Source organism: Medicago sativa, chromosome 7 (genome assembly GCF_051527215.1).
Source record: "Medicago sativa cultivar Bolivia chromosome 7, Bolivia_mono, whole genome shotgun sequence".
Classification (NCBI taxonomy): domain Eukaryota; kingdom Viridiplantae; phylum Streptophyta; class Magnoliopsida; order Fabales; family Fabaceae; genus Medicago; species Medicago sativa.
The window spans coordinates 24,025,839-24,038,731 of NC_140755.1; the positions used below are offsets into that span (position 1 = coordinate 24,025,839).

The 12,893-nt window shown below is 34.4% G+C and overlaps 1 protein-coding gene and 1 pseudogene across 1 annotated transcript; one reads left to right on the forward strand and one right to left on the reverse strand.

Annotated features, from left to right (window-relative positions):
- The first annotated feature begins 2,141 nt into the window (after positions 1 to 2,141).
- On the forward strand, positions 2,142 to 3,364 carry LOC146905034 (F-box only protein 8-like; annotated as a pseudogene).
- A 4,086-nt stretch (positions 3,365 to 7,450) lies between these two features.
- LOC146905035 (WUSCHEL-related homeobox 13-like) lies at positions 7,451 to 10,657 on the reverse strand. Its single transcript, XM_085727687.1, has 4 exons — positions 10,584 to 10,657; positions 10,046 to 10,238; positions 9,461 to 9,859; positions 7,451 to 7,900 (listed from the first exon to the last, which is right to left on the reverse strand). The coding sequence occupies exons 2-3, from the start codon at positions 10,224 to 10,226 to the stop codon at positions 9,489 to 9,491; spliced, it is 552 nt and encodes a 183-aa protein (XP_085583813.1). The 5' UTR covers positions 10,227 to 10,238; positions 10,584 to 10,657; the 3' UTR covers positions 7,451 to 7,900; positions 9,461 to 9,488.
- Positions 10,658 to 12,893: the final 2,236 nt, after the last annotated feature.

A 12,893-nucleotide genomic window follows, 5' to 3' on the forward strand; every position in this document is an offset into this window, starting at 1 on the left:
AGTTTCCTCATGAATTTCTGTTAGGTTCACAACCCAATTACCATAATCTTTGGGTGTTTGGAAGTCAATGTTACGCATGGCTATATCCTTACTCCAAAAGAAAACTATCAAGTCAAATCATGCGTTGTGTATTTCTAGGTCCATCCATTCAACATCATACGTACCAATGCTATCATCCTCCCAATAAAAAATTATATATCTTTTAAGACATGTGGTTTTTCATGAGTCAATCTTCCCTTTCAGTTCAAACTTTTATGCTTCCAACTTCACAACCTCAACTACACATTCACGGCTTGCCTCACCCATCTCTCGCTACCCATTAATTCTTCAACAACTTTACACATATATACCTCCTATAAATATTGCATCCATTACTCTCCAAAATTCAATATCTTCATTATCTACCTCTCTTCTCACTCTCACTACAAATACCCTAAATACACCTACCAATCCCACCAACATACCCATACTTAATCATCACTACATATGGACTCACACGCATTAGTATGGCCTCCGAAACGTACAATTCTTTGCCTAAATACATATATTTAATAAAAACAATGAATCGAATATCAAAACCAAATCCCAAATTCCTTCTTACCACTACACACCATATTCCTATCTCATTTGAATTCACATGTGCAAGACAAAAACTTAAAACAATTGAATAGAGAGATGCAATGAGCAAGGAGTTTGATGCCTTAATCAACCAACACACATGGGATCTTTTCCGTTTCCCGAATAACAAAAATCGCATAGGGTGCAAATGGATCTATCAAGTAAAAAGGAAAGCAAACAATGACATGGAGAGATACAAAGCCAGAATAATTGCAAAAGGCTTCCACCAAAGACCTGGACTCGTTTATACTCAAACATTCAGCCAGTAGTTAAGCCTATAACCGTAACATCAACAAATTGCTGCACATTAACTTCGAAAAGGGGTTCATGTGTAACAGGTTGAACCACAATAATTGCTTCCACATTAGAATCCGCAGTATAATTCCTATCAATCGATTTTTCAAAATCTAGAGCCAAACTGATTCCTGCAGGATTTTCCTTTTCTTGCCAAATCTTAACCATTTGCTTTTGAGTTTTTTTTTTTTTTTTTATTGATGTTTCCCTTTGTCGATCTTACTATTTTGCTGAGGATGCAACCAAGGACAGTTAGAAATGTTGTGGCCACTATTTTTGCAATGAGCAACAAAAACCCAGCAGCCATTCATATTGAACCTCCACATTAAAAGAAAAACCCTCCCTTTCCCCCAATATTTCATGAAATAATCGACGAGAGATATCCATATATACCTTGCAAGCTTCAATACCTTTGACATAAGCATCCTATGTGATTTTGAGGCATAAATCATCCCTTTTAATTACTGGGAGGGGTAACGGTTCAGTTGAAGTGACCAACCTTAATTAAGGTTAAAGACTCCTTTAATTAGTGTAAAAATATAATAGAAAAATAGGTAACATCTGATGAGATAAATTTAAAACCAATTACAACTACTAACTAAAGGTTGAAATCAATTAACATTCATTCCATTCATTGACGCTTATTATTATTATATTTATTATTATTATTATTATTATTATTATTATTATTATTATTATTATTATTATTATTATTATTATTATTATTATTATTATTATTATTCACAACCAACAAATCAATCAAGTAGTTTTCCTATTAAACTTAGTAATTTAAATTTGTAATAATATAAGGTTACATTACCTTTGTTTTCAAACAAAAGTTGTATAAATAAGATCAATGAATGCTATGATATAATAATGAAAATCAAATTTTGGAAAAATGGGCTATATTTTAAGTGATTTTGAGCAAAATAGTTGAATAAGATGAGAAATTTCAAACATATGATTAGACATATATTTTGTACGGTCTAGATTAGACAACCAAAATAAATTTCGTCCAGATTGTTTAACCCAGAGAGGGGCAAAATGGGATTAACAAAAAGGATAGTGTACGGTGAGATGAAATTCTCATACATTTTTTGAAGCGATAAAAAAACATATGTTAACTAGAGATATAAAATATTTCCAAAAAGTTAAAAAAAAAAAGGGAGAGAGATTGATAATTAGGGTTCAATTTTCAAGCAAACACCATCTTGCTTCATCTCGACTCGATGGAGAAGAAATCAGCGGCTGCAATTAATGCAAAGGTGAGCAAGTTTATACCAGATGATATTTCCTTCACGATTTTATCCAAACTCCCCCTTAAATCTTTGAATCGATTTCGATGTGTTCGCAAATCATGGTCCGTCTTACTTGAAAACCATCATTTCATGAACATGTTCCGGGAAAATTTCTTATGTAATTTTCATTGTTGTTCTTATTATGACCAAGCATCTCTCCTACTAAAGTACTTGGATGGACCCTATAAAAGGGCTTTGTATTCTCTTTCTGGTGAGTGTTTTCGCGATAAAGTCAAATTAGATTACTCAAATCTATTTGGAAACCGATTTTTGTTTTCGTATTTTTGGTTTTGGTAGTATTAATGGCTTACTCTGTCTTCATGATTATGAAAATTTTGGACCAATTGTATTATGGAACCCAACTACTCAAGAACTCAAACCCATTCCTCCCAGTCTTGTTGAATCGGTTGAGTTGGGTATCCCAGATGTTTTTAAAGATTTTGTGAGTGTTTTTTCTCCATATTATCTTCATGGATTTGGTCATGACAGGGTTATAGATGACTATAAGGTCATTCGTTATGTGTGTTTTGATATCGATGTGCAAGTGGAAGATAATTTTCTGGAATCCTTATTAGGAGAAATACATTTGGATGACTTATGGGAGATATATAGCCTGAAAAGTAACTCGTGGAGAAAACTCGATATTGATATGCCATCTTCTTTGCATTGTATAGAGGGAACCCAACTTTACATGGATGGAGTATGCCATTGGTTGTGTGAAGAGAATAGCCCTTCAGGACTATGTTTGGTATCTTTTTACTTGAGCAATGAGGCGTTCTTCATAACACCCATACCTTCAGATGAAGATGATTGTTTTAAATTTAAAGCTTCGTGGATAAATTTGGTGGTGTTAAAAGGGTACATTTCCTTGATCGCATTTCATGAAGTGACTAATAATTTCCATATAGCCATTTTGGATGAACTCGGTGTGAAGGGATCGTGGACCAAACTCTTCATTGTTGGACCATTTTCTTTCATCGAGCGTCCTATCGGAGTGGGGACCAAAGGGGAAGTATTCTTCCAAAGAAAAGACAAAGGAATTAGCATGGTTTGATCTAAGTACCCAAATGATTGAAGAGCTTGTTTATAAAGCAAGGGATATTTCAACTCAGATAGTTATATACAAGGAAATCATTCATGTGATGGAGGAATAAGTAATTGATTGTGTTTTCTGGTTTTCAGCAAGAGGTATATGATTATGGTTATTAAGATATCACCTTTTGTGAAAAATGGCTAGTCAATTGTGCATATAAAAATTATTTGGAACTAAATTATGAAATCATTTGATCTTGATTTATCAATTTTATTTTGAATGTTTAGTCTCTTTCCATTAGCAAACTAATATGATTTTCAAATCATTGAAAAGAATAAATGTTGGATAGTTATTTTTAGTTTCATAAACAAGTACTAGAAAGTATACTATCACATTATATGTTGGATGTTTTATTCCATCCTAGTTTTCCCTTTTATTATAATACTTATGAGATATTCTAAGCCGCGTATTTCAATGGTTTGGATCATCCAGGATGATTTTTACAAAGAGAAAATGCTTCGAATAACTCTCAAATATAGAGCAAATATCAATCAATTGTGTTTGTCTACTTAAGTTGCTGCCAATTTTTCAGTGTTAAATTAATCTGATGATCTAGATATAATATTCTTGTCAGGCAGATAAAAATATTAATTTGTTCAACAAAAAGGATGTAAACTGGTAGTCATTTGGTAACTTGTAGAAGAGGGAAAAATAGTTATTATGCAATATATAGATAAAATGAAACTGTTACTCCCTCCGTTTCAAAATGAGGGTCGTTTTAGGTATTTACATACATATTAAGAAATGCAATGATTAAAAGAAAGAGAATGGTTATTTTACCAAATTATCCTTATTAACTATGGGTTAGTTTTAAAAGTAATACTTTGGAAGTAGTGTGCAGAGTATTAATTGGAGGGTACAATTGAAAAGAAAAAATTATTATTGCATTGAAAACTGAAAGTGACATTCATTTTGAAACAAATTTTTTTGGCTAAAACGACACTCATTTTGAAACGGAGGGAGTATTTGTGAACATCGCTATCATTTCAAATAACAATTAATTTGGTACAAGCTTATGATGAGATCTCTAAGGTTTTTACATGGAGTTATTAACGTCATTATGGTTTTTTTTTTGCAGGTCTAATGACAATCCAAACTTGGGTGAAATTTTTGTTAGTTATGTTGATTATCATCGTATGAAATTTAGCCCATATACCAATCTCAAAATGTTTGTCTTTCACCAATACCAAGGATCCGGATCCTCTAACATTTTTGCGGCAACTGCACTCAACCTTGGGAGAATTGTACTGTCTCATAAACCTAATGCTCGAAATTTATTTTATTTTCATTGTGTACGCAATAGGGAAGAACTACTACGCTATTTAAAATATCAGGTCAAGGAAGCATGAAGTCCATTATGCAAATTTGTATGTGTTTTATGATGTTAAGTATGAAAACATTGTATGTTGAGGTTTCTTTTTTGCTAAGCAGGGAGAGAGGACAAACATCAAGAGGAAATACTGACATCCCAACTAGGTTGGCACCCCGGGAAACCTCCATCCTATGCCGCCAAACTCTAATGATTTAGAAAATATGTACAGAAAGGGGGGGGGGGGGGGGGGGGGGGGGGGTGGGGGCTTGGCCAATACCCTCAGACAGAAAGAGGGGGAACTAGACGCCAAACAGAGCCCTGCATAGTATGACCCATATTTGCTAACCTGTCCGCACAACAGTTACCTTCACGAAAGATGTGAGAAGTGTTGGATCTTGTGTTGGGGGACCGCTGCAATATCTTGACCAAAAAGATGATGAAGATGAATATTTTGAAGTGTGCACATAAATTACAAATATTGTTGTATATCTTGATTGTTGGAAAGAGGCTGTTGCACTTGAAACCTGAAAAGTTTAATGGTTATGCATGTAAACTCAAAGTGTATGGGGTTGCCATAATAACATTTAGGTTCGATTCGCCCCCACCAATAACTGTATATTGGATGCAGTAAGGAATGACCGGCGAATTCCCTTCAGGATACTATGAGTTCCTTGACGTGTATTGCACAACCACACCAAGCGTATCTCCTAATAGTATTTTACAGATTTATGGTTCCAGCAATTCACTCATGCATTAGAAAATTGATGGATGATTTAGAGTAAGAGAATGAGGGAGAATTATGTTGTTAATGCAACAAAATTATGTCCAAAGTTGTGTGTTGTTGTGTGTCCAACTAATGCCCAAATGCCAAACATTTATAGTGCATTATATGACTCTTCACATGAGAGAAAACACCCATTTGACTTGAATCAATGATATGATTCATTAAGCATCCCTTTGCCAAAGATTATGATCATATACACTTGAATCAATGCTATGGTTCATTAAGCACCCTTTTGCCAAAGGTTATAACCATATACACTTGAATCAATGTCATGGTTCATTATCTATAATAAATAATAATGTTCCAATGTATATGAATGGTTCCCATGAAGAGTTACAACTTTTTGTTCTTAAGTGATTTCATTATTTTGGAAATCACCAACAAGAAGAAACAATCTGAATTCCATGATTACATGCATTATGCCATCTGTTTCGAAGCATAACTCGAACTAAGGAAGGGTTTGTAAAAATCAGAAAAGCACTAGTTGAGTCACTCTCCAACCATATATTTCACCACCCATGAGAGGACGCGTGCTCCATGGCTAAGATGATAGCAAGAACTTCAGAGTGGAAAACTGAAGCCTCCCCAATGTTACAATAGAAAGCACAAAGAAAAGAGCCCCTAGAGTCCCGAAAGAGACCCCCACAAGCTGCATGACCATCAATAACAGAACCATCAATGTTAAATTTCAGCCAAGGAGAGGATGGGGCCTTCCACAACACCGGGATGATTTCTTTTACAATACGACAATGAGCAGCAACCGCAAAAGAATCCAGAAAATGTGAGTCCGATGGCAAGCATTTCCCACCTGAGGCATTACCAGACAAAGCCACCAATGAGTGTATGCGCACCTTTACGGAATGAAAGGTTGCAGTTTTATAAGAAAACCAAATGTTGTTTCTAGAAAGCCAAATCGTATGAACCGTATGAATAACTGCTGCTAGGAAAATGTCCGCCGTCTGAGAAGAACACTGAGCAGGAATGCAAGATGCTTCAGATTGCTCATTCTCATTTTCTGTTGGTGTTTTGGTTCCTTTACTTTATGGTTCATTCATAGGATAAGGTCTGTTGTGATGGTTGAAATAGCTAGATTTGGCTATGGTTACTTTTTTGTTTACAACTGTGGGGAAAAACAATCAAAGTACTTGATGTTTCTATTGGTAACTTAGTGAAAATTGTCTAATTCTCGCGAAATCATTGCAACTTGTTTTTTCTGCAGGTTGGAAAAAGCGTAACATCAAAGCCTTAGGTGTTCCTATGGCAGTGCCTTTAGACGGTTCCATGATTCATCCATGCTTCGGTCACATAAAAGACTATCTAAACCAAACTTCTTTAGCAACAAATGAAAGCGATGTCCCCTGAAAATATTTCCCACCAGAAGTATAAACGTGAAGAGTTGTCACAGACTTGCTTGCTTCTATAGAAGATGAAAAGGCAAGAATGTCTTCTTGGTGAAATCCATAACATGTTGTCAATGGAGGCTGCTTGTGTTGACTTATTGGTTAAGGGGGTTTCATGAAGATTCAGCATTTGAAGAAGAAGAAATCAAAGGCGCGGATTTGTATGTCTAAGAAGCTGGTTTTGAAGATAAAAGGTAGAGAGGAAGAATAAATGAATTAGAGGATGAAAAGTGCTCTGCAAAAAAGGCATTGTATGACTTGCATCATTTGTCCAAGGTTACTATCTGTAACTTTTCTCTAGTCAAACTATAAATCTTGTTGTTTCATGTTAACAGAATGCAGTAGTATACTACTTTTGTTATTGCAATTGTAGTGTTTTCTTGTATGATGGATTTGGGAGTTTTTACTTTTTGCTATCTTATTGATGTTGTAAAATATGATTGTTTTGCAATGTAATACTATAAGAACATTGTAAAATATGTCCTTTCGATTCAAGTCTGTAACTCTTTGAAGAGGCAGAATAGAATATATTAACATGTAAGGAAAGCATAAGAAATGTCAATTTGATATAAAGAGATAAAGAGATAAAACACAATTGGAAACATACAAAGAGATAAAACTGCTACTATATTCACTTTCTGCATTAACCTCTTTCCAAACCAAGCTGTCATGCCATGAACACAATACTTAGAGCAACATTGTGCTCCATGTTTGGAATATATATATCTATTTTAAGTTATTTAAGACAAACAAAAGAGAAATGCTTTTTGGCAACAAATTATAGACAACTTCGATTCTGCAACAACATTTTCAATGGTTAACACAATTCATCTACTGAACGTATAACCGCCTATTTAAACTTCATCAACCATTTAGATTTTCGTCACAAAAGTTGTCAAATTTCAGTTGTTCGAATAACGCAACCATAAACAAAATAGGCGAACATCACAAATATGCAATTCCCATCATAGGATATCATTATGTATCTATATGGTTATAGATATTAATTCTTTATAGCTAAATAATCACACTAGTCAGAAGTAATCCCAAATGTCATCCATCTGTTTTGTATGGTAGCTCTCAGATGCTTCCATTTTTTCCCTGCGAAAATTAATATGAGATACAGCAAAATCTTGATTGTCAAAGAGAGGCTCAAATACTTAAATTTGAATCTATAACCTTTTACTGAACTTCCAAGTAAAAATATAAGTAATTTTCACAGAAGCCAAAATTACATTATTGAACTCAATGTCCTAGTTAGTTCGACAACCAAATGGAAACAAATTATATTCATCAAAATGGAATGATATAATATATAATTGATTCTCTATTGTATTGTAGGACATGGAAGGGAATTATCTTGCAAGTTTCAATTTATGTTGTTGTTTTTCTTTAATTTTCATAATTTCAAAGTGTTAAGATTTAAGGAGTTTTTGCATGGACAGAGGGAAACTCTCTTACGATTTTTTTTTTTTTTTTTAATAAATATTACAGTTTTGTTTCTTTCGTTTATTTCATGATCCTTTCAATGTGTTCTGCATCAAGTGAACAAGAATTTGGGTACATAACACTTCTCAGAATGAGCTTCTTGCAACATCTCATTATTTTCATAAGATGACTCATTTTTTATTTTTCCATAGAATATTCAAAAACTTATAAAAACGTCTTTTAATTAACACGTTCGGTTAAGTTAGAAACTAATCTAAAGGACTCAATTGAGTAAATAATCATCTTAGTCCTTGAATATTTCAAGCATATACTGTCTTTATATTCTTTGAACGTATCAATTTATCTTTTTTTTTTTTTTTTTTAATTTCCCAAGCATTGTTATCAAAAACCCGACTTAAGTCTCAAAATCCTGGTTTTTGCGACTTTGCGTAGCTTCAACGACTCAAATCCATAGCAAAGTCCCAAAAACAGGCAAAATCCTATCAAAATCGCACAAAATCGTGAAATCCATTCAAAATCGCAGGATTTTGATGGATTTTGAAGGATTTTGTTCATTTTTTTTATAAGGGTCAATTTTTGACCTGGTTCGTAAATTGACCCGATTTGAATCCATGATCCGTTCTATAAATACCCGAAAGGCCAAAAATTTTCATTCCTTCACCTCTCCCACATTTATGTATATGTATTTTGTGGACTTTGAACTTTAGACATTTATGACCATATGCAATTTATAACATATATTTAACATTATTTTTGTTTTGGTAGAATCCTCGATTTTGATTGCGATTTTACGAGTCCCGACTTTGCTATCCTACATCGATTCTACAAAAGTCCTTGAGTAAAATCCTTCGATTTTGATTGCGATTTTACGAGTCCCGATTTTGCTACTCCCTTTCGACTTGAAGTAAAGTCCCGATTTTGATAATCTTGTTCCCAAGTGTCTTTTTTAGTTAGTTTGAACCTAAAATGTGTCTTTCGTTAGGTAGACTTAACATCAGTGAATGTTTTTTCTGGTAGTCAGTTTAGTCTATGAAATTACTAACAAAAGTCATTCAAGGATGTTTTTGTAATTTTAATATATTGTGGGATTATATTGACACTGCATAACACATTTAGGGACTAAATTCCAAATCATCACATACTTCAAATTCTAATCTTTGCATACAAACATAGAAACATGTAAATGAAAAAGGCACAATATAAGCAACATACTTGAGTCTGATATGCAACAATCTCCGGTTCAGTTTCTAGAGCGTCGTAAACTGTCATCTGATTCGGAATTCAAGTCCTCTAAGTACTGGCTGCACAAATTTTGAGCAGACTGAGATGCAACGATCTCCGGTTCAGTTTTCTTATCATTGGAATCAACCTCAGTCTCTACTTCCGGTTCATCATTAACATTATTTTGCTGCTTTCCCTTTGACCTAGCACGCCTATTCTGAAACCAATTATACACACTGGTCTCTGAAATCGGCCCGTGCTTGGTTAAATCAGCGGTTATCTCCTTTATCTTTTCCTTACTAGGAGTCCCCGTCTCAGCTTCAAATATTCGCTCCAAACTTTGCAGTTGCACAGGTGTTGGTGTCCAACGCTGCCTCAGCCTAGTAGACCCTAAAAATCATCATTAAATGTTGATTACAATTTATTTAATCTATTTTAATAATATTCAACTAAAATAAATTCGTAATAACCAAACCGTACTAAAGACCGGTTCATTATATTGAACCGGGCTCCACCCGGTTAACTGTGATACCGTTGAGAATGAGTAACTGAAGTATGAAACTGTAACAAATTTACCAGTGAGAGTGAGATCTTGTTGAGAAGATAAGGTTTTATGCGTTTGAATGAGTTGTTCAGAGAGTACAGAATAAACTGCGATTTGTTTCCGAAGAGTTTCGACTTGTTCATCGGTCATCACATTTACTTGCATCATTCCAATATTGGCGTTCTGATTAAAACCGTTCTTCTGCCACTCCATCTCTTTCTTTTTCTGTAAAATAAATACCTCACTGTTATCAAAATTTTCTGTAAAATAAACTGCTATTTATGATTTTCATTTCTATAAAAATAAATCATAAATGATTGTGCAAATAAATAAATAAAAAGTGATCTGTGAGAGAAGAAGAAACCAATGGTGTTGGCAGCGGCGAAAGATACCGATCAAAATTAGTTTCTAACAACTAGGGCATGAATCAGATCAATATTCTTCTCAATAAAGTCGAGTTTTCAAAACAAAGGCATAAGAAGAAGATTTTTTTTTTGTTCTCTGAACGAGAAGGAATAGTTTTGCTCTATAACAATGATCAAAGATGAATAAGAGTTGGATAGTTCTTACTTGATGATGATGAATCTCGTAGGTTTGCCTCAATCACTTGTAAGAATGAGATTGAGTGTGACTGTGAGGGAATGAGGGAGCCGTGTTTGCTTCTAGGGTTAGGGGAAGTATTTATGTGAATTTTTTTCTTCTGACCCTCTCACCAAAATAAATGATATGTTTGCCCCTAGTTTTAAAATTATTGATACAAATGCCCTTGTTCTTCATTTTTTTTGGGTAGTGGCTGGGATTTGAACCCCGGACCTTGCATATTTTATGCATTGTCCAAACCAACTGAGCTAAGCTCACGAGGACCCATGCCTTAAGTTTGTTTTTTTCGTCTTTTTTTTTTTTATCTTCACTACTATAAATACACTTTTTTTTTTATCTTCACTACTATAAATACACTGTTTCCTCCTATCAGAGACCACATTTCTTCATACATTTCTATCATATTTTCTTTACTTCTATCTTCATCATCAAGTCTCGTCCTTCATTGATAAAAAAAAATTTCTCAAGTTGATTATATAAAAAGACCCTTTGAAATGCTTTTAGAGGCAAAAAACACATTAGGAGATCTGAAGATCCACAACACACCACCCTGCCTGTAGGTCTACCTTTAATGAAAAAATAGGTTGCTTTTTTAATTAAAAAATCCTAACTAAAAAAACAAAATAGAGACATGACCGCCTTCTAAAAAAATTGGAAAAAAATAACAAGCATGTTTGCCAAATTGAGTGGCAAACAGCTAAAAAATTGAAGGAAAAAAAAATGTGTCCGTCATTTTGGAGTTCACCCAGAAACAGAACAAGGTGCTTGCTTTGATGCCAATTAAAATTCTAGCACGCAGTAAAAGATGTTGAGCACGATGTCAAGACACGAGGAATGTTGAGTACAATGTCAAGACATTGTGACAACACAAATAACAAATAACAAACTAAAGATAAAAACTGAAAGTAAATGACACAAGTTATTTGTTAACCCAGTTCGGTGCAACGTCACTTACATTTAGGGGACTACCAAGCCAGGAAGGAAATCAACTATAATAGTATTAGTTTGAAGCCTGCATTAACAACCTCCGATTTACTAGCTTCGCACCTAATCACTACCCGTGATATTTATATCTAAGACACTCCTAGATATGAGATCCCTCTCACTTCCCTCAATCACTCACCAGTCATAAGAACAAATACAATTAACATGGAGACACACTCTGAGAAATATAATCCACTCTTGCTTAAAAGCTTGCGAGTGATTCACAACTTACAGCTCAACTATCAGTCCAACTCTAGCATCAACGTGATACAAGAGTGACTCACAAATAACAAGGACAGACTAAAACCCTAATAAACACTTTGACAATTGCGGCTTCAATCATCTTAGGTTTAGCTTCTTATATAGCCTAAGAAAGCATGGGATTGATAAGCAAACATACAGCTGATTCAAACCGTCTTCAGCACAATATTCCAAAAGCAAATATATTGTTTCCTTAACTGTTACAACATCACACTTCAAAAACACGCAAGGCACAACGGCCTTTTGTAGCTTCTGGAAAACAAACACTTCTTGGTCAACACTCTACCTAAGTCATATCTTCAGAGAATCTTTAGTGATCTCACGCTTAAAACCAAATCTTCCAAGAATGCGAAACAAGACACGTTACGATGTCGTATCAACATGTCAAGACATCTTGTCCAACATCTTGCTAGAACACTTGTTTTAACAAAATGCGGCCAATAACAATCTACAAACCTAACACTCTTAAACCCTAATTAAGTAACCTCATGCTATAAATAGAGACTCTTGCACACTATTTTATTCATTCATAAACATTTGACAATGAAGGTGACGACAGATCATCTTACGTTATTCTTAGCATATTTCTTCAATAACATTTTCGACAAAAACATGTTGGGTGGCAACATTTACTTTATGAACCAAAAGTAGCGAAATCTTGTTCCACCAAAATCGTTTCTTCCATGAAAGTCGCTGCTATAGATGGAGGTGAAAAGTGAACGTCTAAAATTTCCAAAGAAAATTCATTAGAGGTTGCAATCTTAGCGGGCACTGAAAATGCTTCGGAAGAGCTGATACCATCCGGGTTTTCTTTTTCCATAAATTTTTGAATTGTACGCTTTGGTGTCGAGGCAGGATTTTTACTGGGATCAACCTTATCAATAGTTTGCTTAAGCATTAGCCAACGGCAAGCAGTAACATTATGCCCGATAATTTGACAATGGGAACAAAAGACGGACATCCATTCATATTCAACTGCTAGCTTGAATGCAAACCCCCCTCTTTAAACATCAACCAACACTTGTGCATAGTGCT